This window comes from Nerophis ophidion, linkage group LG08 (assembly GCF_033978795.1).
Source record: "Nerophis ophidion isolate RoL-2023_Sa linkage group LG08, RoL_Noph_v1.0, whole genome shotgun sequence".
NCBI classification, from domain to species: Eukaryota; Metazoa; Chordata; class Actinopteri; order Syngnathiformes; family Syngnathidae; genus Nerophis; species Nerophis ophidion.
In genome coordinates, this window is record NC_084618.1 from 65,846,251 (window position 1) to 65,862,957 (window position 16,707).

Genomic DNA, 16,707 nt, shown 5'->3' on the forward strand with positions numbered 1-16,707 from the left:
GTTGTAGTTTGCAGTTGTGCAGTTATTCATCTGTAACGTTGTATTAAGACAAGTGTAGAGTGTCCATTGAGTGAAAGTTTGTTTGATTGATTTAAATTTTTATTCGTAGATTGTACAGTACAGTACGTATTCCGTACAATTGACCACTAAATGGTAACACCCAAATAAGTTTTTCAACTTTTTTAAGTCGGGGTCCACGTTAATCAATTCATGGTAATGGCTATACTTTTAATGTTCTGACACACCACTGAGGCCTTCAAATTAGAAGAATAAATATATCATTACTTGCATGTTGCTCACGAGTGACAACTGGACTTAGGTAACATGAGAGTAAATGTTGTTATAGTTGTTGTTTTCCTTCTCCATTTGTGTCTGTGTAGCGAGCTCGAGGGGAAGTGGAGGTGTGAACACCCAGCACAAGAGAAAGCCTTGATGGTGGGCAACAAGCGAATTGGGGGTTGGGGGGTTGCTGGGTACATATTAATGCGTTTACGAGCGGACAGGTGTGTCAGTGTAACAAGCCAATAATGAGGAGTGTGACTTGTGTGTTGTTTCAGCGCTGCTGTTTGCATGGGGAGGGAATGCATTAAGCATTAAAAGCACAGTCCTGCTCCTTCACATGTATGTGCGAAGTACTTTGAAGTGCATCCTCGTTTGCTTAATGAGGTCCAAAGGTCATTAAGGCAACAAACACACCGCTCTCTAAATAGTATATTGATAAAGAAAAATAATTTCCATATTTGTTTGGGAAGTGGATAGGGATGCGCCCATCGCTTGGTCACAGATCAGTATGCCATTTCCATGAAAGATTTTGTGGTCGCCACTATCGATTAATGCCGTTTAATGCCAATCAACTGTATTTATTTCTTAGTACCTCAGCTGACAAGCAGCTAGCAACTAATTATGTGTCTCCTTACACAGTGTGGAGCCGCTTCATTTAGCTAATATTATTAATCACCACCATTAAGGCAATTAAACCGCATTTCTTACTATCTTAAGTACCATTACCAAGTAGTCTTATCACCGTAGGCCAAGTCTAAACATGCTACACATTCCAGGAGCAGGCATGCTAATAGCTGAGCTAACCGCTAAGATAGCTTTAAAGGCCTATTGAAATGATATTTTGTTATTTAAATGGGGATAGCAGTTCCATGCTATTTGTCATACTTGATCATTTCGCGATATTGCCATATTTTTGCTGAAAGGATTTAGAAGAGAAAATCGACGACAAAGTTCGCAACTTTTGGTCGCTAATAAAAAAGCCTTGCCTGTACCGGAAGTAGCAGATGATGTGCGCGTGACGTCACGGGTTGTGGAGCTCCTCACATCCTCACATTGTTTACAATCATGGCCACCAGCAGCGAGAGCGATTCGGACCGAGAAAGCGACGATTTCCCTATTCATTTGAGCGAGGATGAAAGATTCGTGGATGAGGAAAGTGAGAGTGAAGGACTAGGAAAAAATAGACGAAGGCAGTGAGAGCGATTCAGATGTCATTAGACACATTTACTAGGATAATTCTGGAAAATCCCTTATCTGCTTATTGTGTTACTAGTGTTTCAGTGAGATTATATGGTCTTACCTGCATCCGACGGTCGGGGGCGGCCGGTGGGAGGAGGCAAGAGCGTCCGCAGCTGCAGGAGGAACGACAAGCTCTCTGCTCATGTCTACGGTAAGAGCCGACTTATTACCACCATTTTCTCACCGAAACCTGCCGGTTGACATGTGGTAGGGAACCATGTTCGCTTGACCGCTCTGTTCCATAGTAAAGCTTCACCGTCATCTTTCGGGAATGTAAACAATTAAACAAGAAAACACCGGCTGTGTTTGTGTTGCTAAAGCCGGCCGCAATACAGCGCTTCCCACCTACATCTTTCTTCTTTGACGTCTCCATTATTAATTGAACAAATTGCAAAAGATTCAGCAACACAGATGTCCAGAATACTGTGTAATTATGCGATTAAAGCAGACGACTTATAGCTGGGATCGGTGGTTGACCAAAATGTCCGCAACAATCCGTGACATCACGCGCACGCGTCATCATACGCGACATTTCAGCAGGATAATGCGCGCGAAAATTGCAATTTAGTAAACTAAACCGGCCATATTGGCATGTGTTGCAATATTAAAATTTCATCATTGATATATAAACTATCAGACTGCATGGTCGATAGTAGTGGGTTTCAGTAGGCCTTTAAACAACAACAAAAAATAAGTGCTAAGTAAACTTAAAGAATGTAAAATAAATAAATGGGTTGTACTTGTAGAGCGCTTTTCTACCTTCAAGGTACTCAAAGTGCTTTGACACTACTTCCACATTTACCCATTCACACACACATTCACACACTGATGGAGGGAGCTGCCATGCAAGGCGCCAACCAGCACCCATCAGGAGCAAGGGTGAAGTGTCTTGCTCAGGACACAACGGATGTGACGAGGTTGGTACTTGGTGGGATTTGAACCAGGGACCCTCAGGTTGCGCACGGCCACTCTCCCACTGCGCCACGCCGTCCCCGAATGAACTATGAATGAACTATGAACTATGAACTATGTACTATGAACTATGAACTATGTAACAGCAGAATGTACACTGCAAAAACCAAATGATTTAAATGAATAGTAGATAGTAATGTTTGCTTTTGTTTAGTTATTGTAGCCTATTGATGTTGTTTTACTCAAACTATTGTATGTAATAAAAAAGAATGACAAAAGTAGTTTAGTGTTAAACTGTCAATAGCATTCACCCTAAATACATTTAGTTAATATATGGTATCAGTATCGGTATGGACCGATTTCACTCATGGGTGCTCTGTATCGGAATCGTGAGTATGAAACCCTGACCAGAACATCCCAAGATGTCAATATTTGTAGAACCCAGCTTATCAGCAGACCATGCTAATAATAAGAGGACAAGCTAAGATTTTAGGGATGTCAGATAATATCCTGTGACCACTATTAAAAAAAATAAAATAAAAAAATAAATGAATAAAAAAAGAGTCATAATATATTGGTATGTTTTATTGCAGATAATGATATCAGAAAAGTTATTGCTTCGATATCTAAAATGGAAACCGCTCGGTAAGTGTCGTTCCACAGAGCAACAAGTTTGCTCGCTACGGTTGAGCAACATCATCCTGAGAACAAGCGTCCTCTGCAGAGGACATTTTTTTGGGGGTCAATTTTGTCGGCTTCGAATTTCAAGTAAGAACGATATTGTGGTTATGCAAAACAACTTACTGCAGAAGACGCTGGTTGTAGGGAGGAATCGACATTTCAAATATCGGTAAGAAAGCCAATATCGGACCAAAATTTCAATACCATTCATTTGAAAAATCGACCCTCATTCTTTGTAAGAAAGTGTCTGCTGTATCTAGATAAGTGTAGATGGTACAGCCATTCTGACCCAATTCCCTCCAACAAGATCCTTGATGAGGATTACTTTTTTTCTTTTTCTTTTTTAGGTTGTTGCTCCTGCCTGCTTGATACCAGCCCTCCATTTAGGGAAGGTTCGTGCTTGCTAGATAGGAGCAAACATGATGTGAGTGATTATCAGGATTAAAACTTCCAGAAATAAATCCCCTGCACGCATGAGATGAACACATGTCCATTGCACGCCTTGGCAAAATTTTTTTGTGGTGTCATCCAAAATGAAAATAAATCCAGCCACATATTTATTAAGAGAAACAAGAAAGTGACAGGATGAAGTCTTCAAACAATCACTAAGGGGTCCCGGTCAGCCTTCGACACCATCACGACGACATTGACAGGAAGAAGTTGAGTCAGTCCCTCCCGGAAGACCGTGAGATAGCCACGTTCGCTGTTGCTGTGATCGCTAAGGATGACGCTAATTCCCTTGGCAACCGCATCCAGCACTTCATGGTGAGACATCTCACCTAAACGATTAAAAGAGCAATGTAAACATTTTAGGTTAAATCTATCACTGAATCTCCTATAGTCACATGGTGCGTGGTCTAAGAAAAACTATTTGCTCAAACTAACAGCTGTGGCTGTAGACAACCTATTGATGTGCTTTTATTAACTCCACAGGGATGGCAGTACCTGAAATTGACGTATCAATAGTAACAGCCGCTTTATCCACCTCTGCAGGCACTTTAAAATGTTGCCACTCATCTGTTGACAATGAACTAACAGCACTATTATTACCGACTGCAGGTATGTGACATTTCGGCGAAAAGTCAGTTTTTTTAACATTCATTTTCACATCAAAATATCACTTTCCTGTTTTTTTTAATTGAAATATCAATACGAATACGATCCAAACAAAATGTATTGAACGCTCCCTTCAGCCGCAGGCACTGTGTTCCTCTTCCCTAAACACCGTACTAAGTTGCAGGTCAGGCAAGTATGATTAGCAGCGAAGTCAACATTGTGGTTCTGATAGCAAACGAAGATGACAAGTAAGCTTGCTAGATAATTAGGTAACTAGTAGGGGTGTGGGAAAAAATCGATTCGAACACGAATCAAATCTATTGTGCAATTCAGAATCAATTCTCAATTTAAAAAAATCGATTTTTTTATTTTTTTATTTTGAATCAATCCAACAAACAGCAATACCATAACAATGCGATCCAATTCCAAAACTAAACCTCACCCAGCAACACTCATAACTGCAATAAACAGAGCAATTGAGGAGACACAATCACCACACAGAACAAACCAAAAGTAGTGAAACAAAAATGAATATTACCAACAACAGTATCAATATTAGTTATAATTTCAGCATAGCAGCGATTAAAAATCCCTCATTGACATTATCATTAGACATTTATAAAAATAATAAAAAAGAACAATAGTGTCACAGTGGCTTACACTTGCATCGCATCTCATAAGCTTGACAACACACTGTGTCCAATGTTTTCACAAAAGATAAAATAAGTCGTATTTTTGGTTTGTTTAATAGTTCAAACAAATTTACATTATTGCAATCAGTTGATAAAACATTGTCCTTTACAATTATAAAAGCTTTTTTTTTATTAAAATCTACTACTCTTTTTGCATGTCAGCAGACTGGGGTAGATCCTGCTGAAATCCTATGTATTAAATGAATACAGAATCTGTTTGAATCGGAAAAATATCGTTTTTGAATCGAGAATCGAATAAAAAAAAAATCGATATATTATCGAATCGTGGGACACCCAAATATTCACAGCCCTAGTAACTAGTGAGCTTGTTTCGGTGCTCCAAATTAAATAGCAAAAAAAACAATTTAAGATCATGTTCGAGAGCACCAAAACGAGCTCGCTCGTTAGCTAATATTCTTGCCAGCTGACTTGTTGTCACCTCCATTCGCTCTCCAAGCCACAACGTTGACGGTTGTCTACTTTGCTGCTAATCATATTTGGATGATTCCAATCCAAACACTGTTAGGTCCAAACCAGTTGTAGTTCTAGAGTATTTAATAGTAGCCAGCGAGAAAGTGTATTTTTGACATGACGGATTGTAAACAGAGGTCACAACACCGGAAGTATATTACAAGAGGGAACATGGCAATAGGATAGGATTGCCAAATGGGAAATGTTTTCTGTGTTCTTTGCATGCATTTTATGGAATTTTATATTACATTTGTAATGATAATGTTAACTTATCTACTAAAAAAATTATAATTATTTGGTACATTACATGGGATTTAAAAGTCAAAAATACAGCCCAAAAATGTTGGTAAATGAGAACAAATCTAAAGGTCAAATATAGTGTAGAGACGCACCAATTGCAGGAAATGTAGTCTTGATTTACAAAAATGTATTTCGGGGTTTGCGTGGCTGTACTTTGTGCTGATAGAAATGTTCCTCTTTTTCCTTAATGTTCCTCTTTTTTTTCCTCAAAGGGTAGTAACATGCCTGTGACTGAGCAGTTTGCACCTTACCGCTATTATAACTGCTGTTATGTTGTGCAAAATACTTTTTTTTTTTGCAAAATACTTGTTAAGAAATGGCCTTGTGATCAAAGAGAGCAAATAATTCCTGACCACTTTCTTATGCACACCACAACATTATTTAAGTTAAAACATGTACAGCACTTATTATATGCTTTTGAGAATCAGCATACTCTTTAATTTACATTTATGTTTTGGGTGTTAAGTAAAAAGATGTGTTATGAAAACATAAAAGTCCGCTGCAGAGGAGGATTAATTCAAAATAACTTTTTGAAATAACAGCATATCTCTAATTATTGCCTGCTTTCTATTTCATCAAACCATTTGTGGTTTAGATAAACCTCCCAGCTATAATGCTACCAATTATGATAAAACAGCCAATTATAATGCTCTTCTTTGCAGAAATAAGACCCACCTGTGACGTAGAGGTCTGCTTTGACACCTTTCAGCACTGAGGCTCCCGATCCAGCGCACACAGCCACAGTATGAACAAACGACTCTGGAACGACGCAAAGAGTAAGCGCCATTTTCTTTCTCCTTTCTCCTCACTGCCCTGCGCAGATTGCATGACGGTACCCACCTTCCGTGCGCCCCTGTCCGATGGCCAAACGAACGTGCTTCAAACCCAAGTGGGACTTCATTTTCTGCACAGCGGTCGACACGGTTACTGGCTGGCTTAAGACACTGAGGCGCCCCTGGCCGTGGTCTAACCGAGGTGCCTAGGTCGTCACACACTCATGTTAGAACAGCAACTCATGAAAATATACATGATAAATGAATGTCTTAGGCAAGCAGCATTATTATTAGGCATGAACTGATAACACATTTGATATTATTGTCAGCAATGTTCTGTATTAAGCATTAATGTAATGATATTATTACGTTAGTGTAAAGATTATATATAAAAATAATTTCTGGTCAGTCAACTCTCGGGCTGCTGTGGATACAAATGTAGCTTACCACCACCAAGGTGAATGTGGAGTGAATGAATGATGGGTTATCGCTTTTTTCTGAGAGCTTTGAGTGTCAAGTGTGTAGAAAAGTGCCGTATATATCTAATCCATTATTATTAATATTATTGAAAATTAACATTTTCAAATGCATTAAACTGTTATTGCTCATTAGTATTTTTTACCATTGTAATTTGACTGTTAAGGACTTTTAAATATCTTAAAATGGGGTCACATTATGATTTTTTTTACATTTAAAATACCTATTTGTGGTCTACATACCATATAATGTTGGTTCTTTGGTCAAAATTGTGCATACATATTGTTTTAGAGACCGTCTTCAAGCCACTTTCTGACCGTCTCTTCAGGATGTGCCGTTTTGTGGGCAGTCTTATTTACAGTGGGGCAAAAAAGTATTTAGTCAGCCACCGATTGTGCACATTCTCCCATTTAAAATGATGACAGAGGTCTGTAGTTTTCATCATAGGTACACTTCAACTGTGAGGGACAGAATGTGAAAAAAAATCCAGGAATTCACATTGTTGGAATTTTAAAGAATTTATATTTAACTTATGGTGGAAAATAAGTATTTGCTCAACCATTCAAAGCTCTAACTGATGGAAGGAGGTTTTGGCTCAAAATCTCACGATACATGGCCCCATTCATTCTTTCCTTAACACGGATCAATCGTCCTGTCCCCTTAGCAGAAAAACAGCCCCAAAGCATGATGTTTCCACCCCCATGCTTCACAGTAGGTGTGGTGTTCTTGGGATGCAACTCAGTATTCTTCTTCCTCCAAACACGACGAGTTGAGTTTATACCAAAAAGTTCTATTTTGGTTTCATCTGACCACATGACATCCTCCCAATCCTCTGCTGTATCATCCATGTATCCATTTTGGTATAAACTCAACTAAGGGGACAGGACGATTGATCCATGTTAAGGAAAGAATGAATGGGGCCATGTATCGTGAGATTTTGAGCCAAAACCTCCTTCCATCAGTGTGAGCTTTGAATGGTTGACCAGATACTTATTTTCCACCATAATTTACAAATAAATTCTTTAAAATTCCTACAATGTGAATTCCTGGATTTTTTTTCACATTCTGTCTCTCACAGTTGAAGTGTACCTTGATGAAAATTACAGACCTCTGTCATCATTTTAAGTGGGAGAACTTGCACAATCGGTGGCTGACTAAAGTAGGGTTGTTTTGTTTAGTTGTCTTTTTTTGATGCCATCACTTTCCAACAAATTAGGCATACTGCCTCTTTCTTCCGTGATGATGGGCTCATCTTGCTCAATTGATTTTAAGCCAAAAGTATTCCCACACAGACATACTTGGCCTCGAAATCATCTTTTTTCTTTGTAATTTTTGTTACCTTGTGGTGCTTTCCACTAGCGGGTTGCAAATATTGAGGCTTTCTGTCCGTGCATCCTGTGTGTGTGTACGCTAGCAATCCCGCCTGCAGCCACCAAGAAAGAGATTGTGAATTGCTGACAAAAGGGTTCACTGCGTGCTCAGGTGCTGAGAGCGATGCAGAGTGAATCGTCTTGCACCCATGATTGGAAGCGACAAGACGAAGAAAACAAACACACACCGACATGTCAATTTATCCAAAGTTAATGGATAACCTTTATTAATCCCCTAATGAATTGGAAATGTATTTCTGTTTTGCTGTCAAATGATATATATTTTTTTTTAGTCAGACTAATCAAACTTTTGAATTTTGCTTAATCACTTAAGAATAATTTAACTCATTTAAATTAACTTTTAAAAAGCCCAATATTTGGATACTAATGCAATTTTACTGTCAGAATATTATACAGGATTTTTTTTTAAATGTTTTACTTCAATGCATGTCATTTTTTTGCTCAAAACCTGCTGACAAGTTTTTATAAGTCCTGTCGAGGTGTGTTTTGAGGTGAAATTTGCCACTTAGCATATAGTCTTCTCACTCACGTTTGGACTGACGTATGCATTGACCTGATCACAGCCTGCGGCACCTTTCAGGTAACCATCCGCGATTACGGTAAAGGAGCATGCACGGACGGAATAAACTGCTGTTTTATTCTGCATACATACATGATCAATGCAATATTTTTTGTGATCGATCACAAGAGGTGACTAGTTGTTTTTGACAGCCATAATAAAATCATATATAAATGGACTTGCAGTATCGCTCTATTCCACAGTTATCGAGTTAAATTTAATTTATTGTTGATTATTTTATTGGCTAAAACAAATCATATTTTGATGAGTGTGAATAATATTTTCTTGTAAGAATTAAAACTAAGCAAAACATGTGATTTGTTGCTCACCTTTTCACACTTAAAGATGTGTAGAGAGCGGCAGTTAATGATGCGTTGGAACACTTTATCAACAACAGGGGTCAGCACAGAGCCACTGCAGTGTAGCCTGACTTGCCTGTAGTCACCATCAATTCTGTTGAAAGACAAATTAAATGCATTTATTATTTTATCTTCCATGTTTTAGTTCTGAAATAATCATTATTTTTACTCTGTTAACCTCTGTGCATCTTGTAGTGTCACTTCAATATCCTGTTCAAAATGTGTTGTCAATTCTTCCAGAAGAGCGTCTAAATTCTCACTCCTGCTTTTGAACTCCACCATGTGAGTGTGTTCTAAGGCGATGTAGGCCTGACTCAGCACAGACACCTGGCCGGGCCCTGAATGCAAAAAGAAAACCAAATGGGGACAAATGTCCAAACTCCATTAATTATGCAGTGACAGGTGGGACTTAGTTTATATTCTCACCAAGTCCGCCAACCAGCCAGTCGTTAACTCCTCCTCTTACGCTGTCCCATGAAGTGTGAGGGGAGAAGATGGCCATGCCAGCCTCCACGGCCCGGATAGCCAATCGCTGCTTCCAGTCCTTCTGGACCAGACGTTTGATTGGTTGAAAGAGCGGAGGATGATAAGAGATGAGAAGATCACAACTCATGGCCTCCGCTTCCTCCATGACGGCATTCGTGAGATCATTGGTAAGTAGGATGGTTTTCACGGGCCGCGGCTTGCTCGGCTCCACCAGCAGGCCCACGTTGTCCCACGACTCGGCCAAAGAGAGGGGAGCGATATCCTCCAACACCTTTACAACTTCTTTTAGCTCCATCTGGCTAGGAGCTGGGCCTTTATGACTGTTGTTGAGGGACGTCTGAGGGATGGTGTGGAAAGGCCTGTTGGAAACACACCTGAAGCTGCGTGATGCTAATAACTTTTGAAGGTTCTTACATCCAGTCAACACCAGGCGAGACCTGTGTGGATAAACACAACGTCAAAAGCAATGCTATCTCCAAACAGGACAAGGCAGTCAGATGTTTATTTGCTACTTACAGTGCCCTCCAAAAGTATTGGAACAGTGAGGCCCATTCCTTTATTTTTGTTGTAGACTGAAAAAATGTGGGTTTGTCATCAAAAGACGGAGACAAGAGATCAACATTACAGCTTTTATTTAAACAACTCAGAAGATAGCCTTATTTGTAATGGAACACAACATTTTTAGGTAAGTAAAAGTATTGGAACATCAAATCAAATCAAATCAACTTTATTTATAAAGCACATTTTAAATTTACCACAGGGGTAGCCAAAGTGCTGTACAATGGGCAGGTTAAAAGATAATACGAGAACCGAGCAAACAACACAACACAAACAGAACATGATAAAAAATAAATAAATAAAACATAAAAACAGCTTCACAGCAGGTGTATAATGGGGCGCCATTGCAGGATGGATATCACTCAGTGTTAAAAGCCAAGGAATAAAAGTATGTTTTTAAGAGAGATTTAAAAACAGGAAGAGAGGAGGCTTGTCTAACACTCAGAGGTAGGTCGCTCCAGAGCTTGGGAGCAGCAGCAGCGAAAGCTCTGTCACCTCTAAGCTTCAGCCTTTTGTCAGGGACCATCAGTAGCAGCTGATCGGCTGATCTTAGGGATCGGGTGGGGCAGTAAGGCTGAAGGAGGTCAGAGAGATATGTTGGCGCGACGTTGTTTAGACATTTAAAAACAAATAGAAGGAGTTTAAAATTGATTCGGTAACGCACATGCAGCCAGTGAAGGGACGCTAATATAGGGGTGATGTGCTCACGTCTGCGGGTCTGTGTTAGCAGACGAGCAGCAGAGTTCTGCACAAGCTGCAGGCGGGCGTGGGAGGCCTGGCTAATGCCTACATACAGGGCATTGCAGTAGACTAAACGATTCGAGATAAAGGCGTGGATTAATTTCTCGAGATCATGTCCTGATAGAAGCGGTTTCACTTTCGCTATTTGGCGTAATTGATAAAAGCTTTTTTGAATGACGCTGCTGATTTGTTTTTCGAATTTAAAATCTGAGTCGAACTTTACCCCCAGGTTTGTGACACAGTCGCTGTGATACGGGGCCAGAGTGCCACGGTCAACGTTGGGGGAGGGAGAGTGACATGGACCAAACAACATAACTTCTGTTTTGTCTTCATTTAGGCTCAGTAAGTTAGCTGAAAGCCAGGCTTAGATGTCGTGCAGGCAGTCGAGACGTTGAACCGTGTTATTTTGGGCCATGGGAAAATAGATCTGGCAATCACCGGCATAAAAATGAAATGCAATGCCATAATTCCTAAAAATAGAACCAAGGGGGAGAAGGAAGAAACTTAAAATATATTAAAGTGAATAAGTCCTAATATTTAGTATCAAATCCTTTGTTTTCAATAACTGCATCAAGCCTGTGACCCATTGACATCACCAAACTTTTGCATTCTTCTTTTATGATGCTTTTCCAGGCTTTCATTAAAGCCTCTTTCAGTTGTTTGTTTTAGGGGGTTACTCCCTTTAGTCTCCTCTTCAGCAGGTAAAATTCAAGCTCTATTGGGTTTAAGTCTTGAGACTGACTTGGCCAGTCTAAAACCTTCCAATTCTTGCCCCTGATGAACTCCTTTGTTGTTTTGGCAGTGTGTTTTGGCTTTTTATCTTGCTGCATGAGGAAAGATCTCTCAATCAGTTTGGTTGCATCTTTCTTTCAATTAGCAGACAAAATGTTTCTGTAGACTTCGGAGTTCATTTTGCTGCTGCCATTATGCGTTACATCATCATTGAAGATGAAAGAGCCTGTCCCAGAAGAAGCCACGCAAGCCCAAGCCATGACATTATGTTTCACAGATGAGCTTGTATGTTTGGGATCATGAGCAGATCATTTATTTATCAAAACGTTTGCCTTTCCATCACTTTGGAAGAAGTTAATCTTTGCCTCATTAGTCTAGAATTTTTGAGGGTCATTGCTGTACCTTTTGGCAAATTCCAGCCTGGTCTACCTATTCTTCTTGCAAATGAGTGGTTTGCACCTTCTGGTGTAACCTCGGTACCTCTGTTCATGAAGTCTTCTGCGAAAAGTAGATTGTGATACCTTCACTCCTGCCCTCTGGAGGTTGTTGCTGATGTCACTAACAGTTGTTTTTTATAGCTCTTACAATGTTTCTGTCATCTACTGCTGATATTTTCCTCGATCTACTTGTTTGACGTCTGTTGCTTAGTACACCAGTGGTTTCTTTTTTTCTTCAGGACATTCCAAATGGTTGTACTGGCTATGGCCAATGTTTGTGCAACGGGTCTGATTGATTGTCCATCTTCTCTCAGATTCACAATTGCTTCTTTTTCACTCATTGACAGCTCTCTGGTTTTCATGTTGGTTCCACCTCTAAATGCAGTCCGCACAGGCAAATGTAATCTGAAACTGAGTTCAGACATTCAGTGCTAATTATTGTTTGAATAATCAATGTAATTGGGAGACACCTGGGCAACAAAACACACCTGTCAGTCACATGTTCCAATACTTTTGCTCTAAAAAACTGGGTAGGTTCAAACAAAAAGGTGTTATCTTCTAAGTTATTTATCAGATCCAGATGTAAATACCAGGAAGTAAAAGCTGAAATGTTGATCTTTTGTCCCATATTCATCTTTTAATGTCAAACCCAAATGTTTTCAGTCTACAACAAAAATAAACAAATTGGACTCACTGTTCCCATACTTTTGGATGGCACTGTAGGATTTCCCTCTCACAAAAAATATAAATGATCCAGTCTAGTCTAGTCACTGCCTGTAATCATAACATTTTGGTAATTATTATATTTACAGTAGGGTTGTACAGTATACCAGTATTAGTATAGTACCGCAATACCAATGAATCCTTTCCGGTACTATACCGCCTCTGGAACGTACCGATCCCGCAACCCTCTGCGCCCGCGCCAAAGTTATGTCGAGTCATTGCTGGTTAATGAGCAGAGGAGCATGTTCGGTAGCACACAATCACAGAGTACTTACAAGCAGACACAGTGTGTAGACAGAAAAGGGAGGACTGACGCATTTTGGCTTAAAAACTAACAATAAAGGTGAAGTTATAACACTGAAACGCCCTCAGGAAGTGGTGCTTAAAGACATGGCTAGCTAGCAAGCGGCAAATGTCCATCCGAATTCGGCAGTGCTTTAGCGACTTCTAAATCACTAATCCTGGTCTCCATGGCGACAAATAAAATACGTTTCTTACAAGTATCATCCCTGCAAGACGTGGAATAGCTAAACATTCTTCACTACACACCATAGATCACCAGCAACAAAATGTAAACAAATGTCATTGGTGGATCTACACCTGATATCCACTGTAATGATATCAAGTACAGGCACGTATCTAGTCGGTACTACTATGATTACGTCAATATTTTTTGGCATCACAACATCTTCTTTTGTTTTTTTTAAATTCATATTATGTTTATAAACTCAGAAAATACGTCCCTGGAATCATGAGAATTTTGAATATGACCAATGTAACGACTTGGTATCATCCAAAACTAATGTAAAGTATCAAACAACAGAAGAATAAGTGATTATTACATTTTAACAGAAGTGTAGATAAAACATGTTAAAAGAGAAAGTAAGCAGATATTAACAGTAAATTAACATGTAGATTAATCATTCATTTTCTATCACCTTCCATCCATCCATTTTCTACCGCTTATTCCCTTTCGGGGTCGCGGGGGGCGCTGGCGCCTATCTCAGCTACAATCGGGCGGAAGGCGGGGTACACCCTGGACAAGTCGCCACCTCATCGCAGGGCCATCACAGATAGACAGACAACATTCACACTCACATTCACACACTAGGGCCAATTTAGTGTTGCCAATCAACCTATCCCCAGGTGCATGTCTTTTCTATCACCTGCCCTTAAAAATGTTGACAAAATAATAGAATGATAAATTTCACAATATGTTACTGCATATGTCAGCAGACTAATTAGGAGCCTTTGCTTGTTTACTTAGGAATAAAAGACAAGTTGTCTTGTATGGTCACTATTTAATTCAAGGTTTTAATTGCAATAAGAAACATATGTTTAATGTACACTAAGATTTTTTTGTTAAAATAAATAAAAATCAATTTTTTTGTGGTACCCTTTATTTAGAAAAGTATCAAAATAATTTTGGTACCGGTACTAAAATATTGGTATCGGGACAACACTGTTTTACAGTTACGCCATCAGTGGAACTTTTGCAGTGTCAAAAAAAAAGTCATTCATGAACCAAGAAGTAAGGAAATGGACAAACACACACAAGTGAGACAAGTTTTTACTTTGATAATTTTTTTTGACAAAGGTTTACTTGCCGTAGTGTTCCCTTTACAAAATCACCCTTAAATCCCAAAGTATATTTCATACTAAACAAAATATTTTAACAGTTCAACTATTCTAATGTTGTTGTCGTGTTTATTTTTTGTAGCGTTCATTCTAAAAAATGACTCATAAATCCAATATATTTAATGCACAAAACATGAAGACAAAGCTTGACTGAATAGATTTCAATGCAAAAAATACTGTATCGATTGATTGATGTATATCGATAGATCGATTTATACCGCATTCTTACATTTCAATTATATTGATTTGTCCTGCGCAAGTTTTCCTTCTGGAAAATAGGTATCGATCAAAGACTGTTTTAAAAAGGAATTCATAGATTTTATTTATATTGGAAATAGGAAAACATTGGATTTAAGAACGGCAGACTTTATATTAATTTTAGCACTTTTAATGATAAGGACATTAAGTCCGTCTGCCTGTCACCAAAACATAAATAGCGGATACGTAGGTTGAGAAAAATTATAAACGCAAATGCCACAAAACAATATCAATAATTACAACACAAAAACTTTCAGCTACAGCACTATTGCAAAAGCCACATGAAACACAAACGACACAATACAATGATATAAAGTGGCAACAAAACTTTAGGCCACAAAAGACAGAACCGACACAACGTAAGTGACAGCTAAGCATGTTACGGCGACGCACCGACTTCCAGAACACAAAGGGAAGTCATTTTATTAGTAAGAAATAAATAGAAGAGATGGATAAAGGAGACTATGAAAATTAAGAAGCAAGGGGCCAACACCATTACACGGATGAGGGGGCATACAAGCTGTCCGTCATCGGCGATGCCAGGGCAAAAACAGACACCGTATTTAACGGGTACACCTGTTAAAATGTTGGTGCTCTTATTGGAATTTGATTGAACGTTATAAATGGGAGCAGAAAAGGTTTCCTCTTGTTAATTCAACCTAAATTGTTGGTTGTACTTTACTTTATATCATTAATTGTTGTTTACCTGCTTGTTTGTATACATAATTCATTTATACACAATTCCCTTAGAATACCAGCAATATAAGAAACTTCACTTGCAGTATCCAGTATCCATTTTACAGTCACACTGCTTGAATTTTGTTTGCTAAAAAAATATTGAATCGTTTCAGATCGTATTGTTCTAAAAAAAAATATACATATATATATATATATATATATATATATATATATATATATATATATATATATATATTATACAACGTCCCTGAATCATATTGGCAACCACACATTCTGAATCAAATTGTTCAAATTAATCGCTACACACCTAGATAATAATTATTATTGTACGTGCGGAGGACCATGTAAAATACTTATGAAATATGGCGAAATGAAATATATGTTAACGCCACATTTCCCTTTTACGTGATGTGTCCAAACTTGCAGCCTCGCCATGCCTTGCGACACTTTGTATGCATGTTCCTTTGTTAAAAATTTCAAACCAGCCTTTTGCTGGCTTTAAATCCACAAACAGCGTCACTCTTTGCAGGCATGTCTTCTGCAAGATCCCCGTGCAACAGCCTCGCCTTTTCACAAGTGATGGACTCCGAAACACTATCTCCTGCCAATCAGCCTATCCCCAATTTTGTCTTAAATTCAATAGTGGTTCTCACCCTTTTCAAAGTACTGGCACTCCCAACTTTATTTGGCCCCATAATGGGTTAAATCCTAGAAACATTTGCTTTGTTTGGGCACTCGAATCCGCTGAATAATAAAAGGGGGAGTGGCCCAGTTCGCTATGCGCAAAGTCTGGCAAATGGTTTAATAAAAATGGCCAAGATTTACGCCGATAACCAAATCATACGAAAAGTGGGGGCGTACGAACACGGAGTTCGGCCACACGTCATAATAATGAGCATGTGCAGCCAACAGCAGAGCTAACAGCGGCTATCTTTAGCTACACGATGAATCAACGCTCCTGGTAAAATAAATATATTCCATTAACTTTTTAATATATGTATTAGTAAACGCCGACAAGAAAAACAAAACCAATCATGTTACTTAGCAATGGGAAACGTGCGCACTTACATGAGAAGTTGTGCTTCGCCCTTTTCCTGTTTCCGGGTTGGTCACAGCACACTCGCTTGTGATTGGTCAGAGTACCATGCCAGTTGGATATATGCACTGGAGTAAATAACTATATATCCATTCATTTACCAAAATGATATAATTATATATTTTATATAACCTACAGATATAGAAA

The 16,707-nt window shown here is 38.9% G+C and overlaps 1 protein-coding gene across 2 annotated transcripts; it reads right to left on the bottom strand.

The window, feature by feature from the left end:
• Window positions 1-3,003: 3,003 nt before the first annotated feature.
• nif3l1 (NIF3 NGG1 interacting factor 3-like 1 (S. cerevisiae)) lies at window positions 3,004-16,640 on the bottom strand. 2 transcript variants are annotated; one of them, XM_061909437.1, is made up of 8 exons: window positions 16,533-16,579; window positions 10,195-10,250; window positions 9,619-10,115; window positions 9,371-9,530; window positions 9,163-9,286; window positions 6,474-6,612; window positions 6,309-6,392; window positions 3,004-3,893 (listed from the first exon to the last, which is right to left on the bottom strand). In XM_061909437.1, exons 3-8 carry the CDS (start codon window positions 9,971-9,973, stop codon window positions 3,709-3,711), a joined length of 1,047 nt encoding a protein of 348 aa, XP_061765421.1. In that variant the 5' UTR covers window positions 9,974-10,115; window positions 10,195-10,250; window positions 16,533-16,579; the 3' UTR covers window positions 3,004-3,708. The 2 variants fall into 2 exon arrangements, with proteins under 2 accessions (XP_061765421.1, XP_061765420.1); XM_061909436.1 differs by lacking the exon at window positions 10,195-10,250 and having other exon boundaries at window positions 16,533-16,640.
• Window positions 16,641-16,707: the final 67 nt, after the last annotated feature.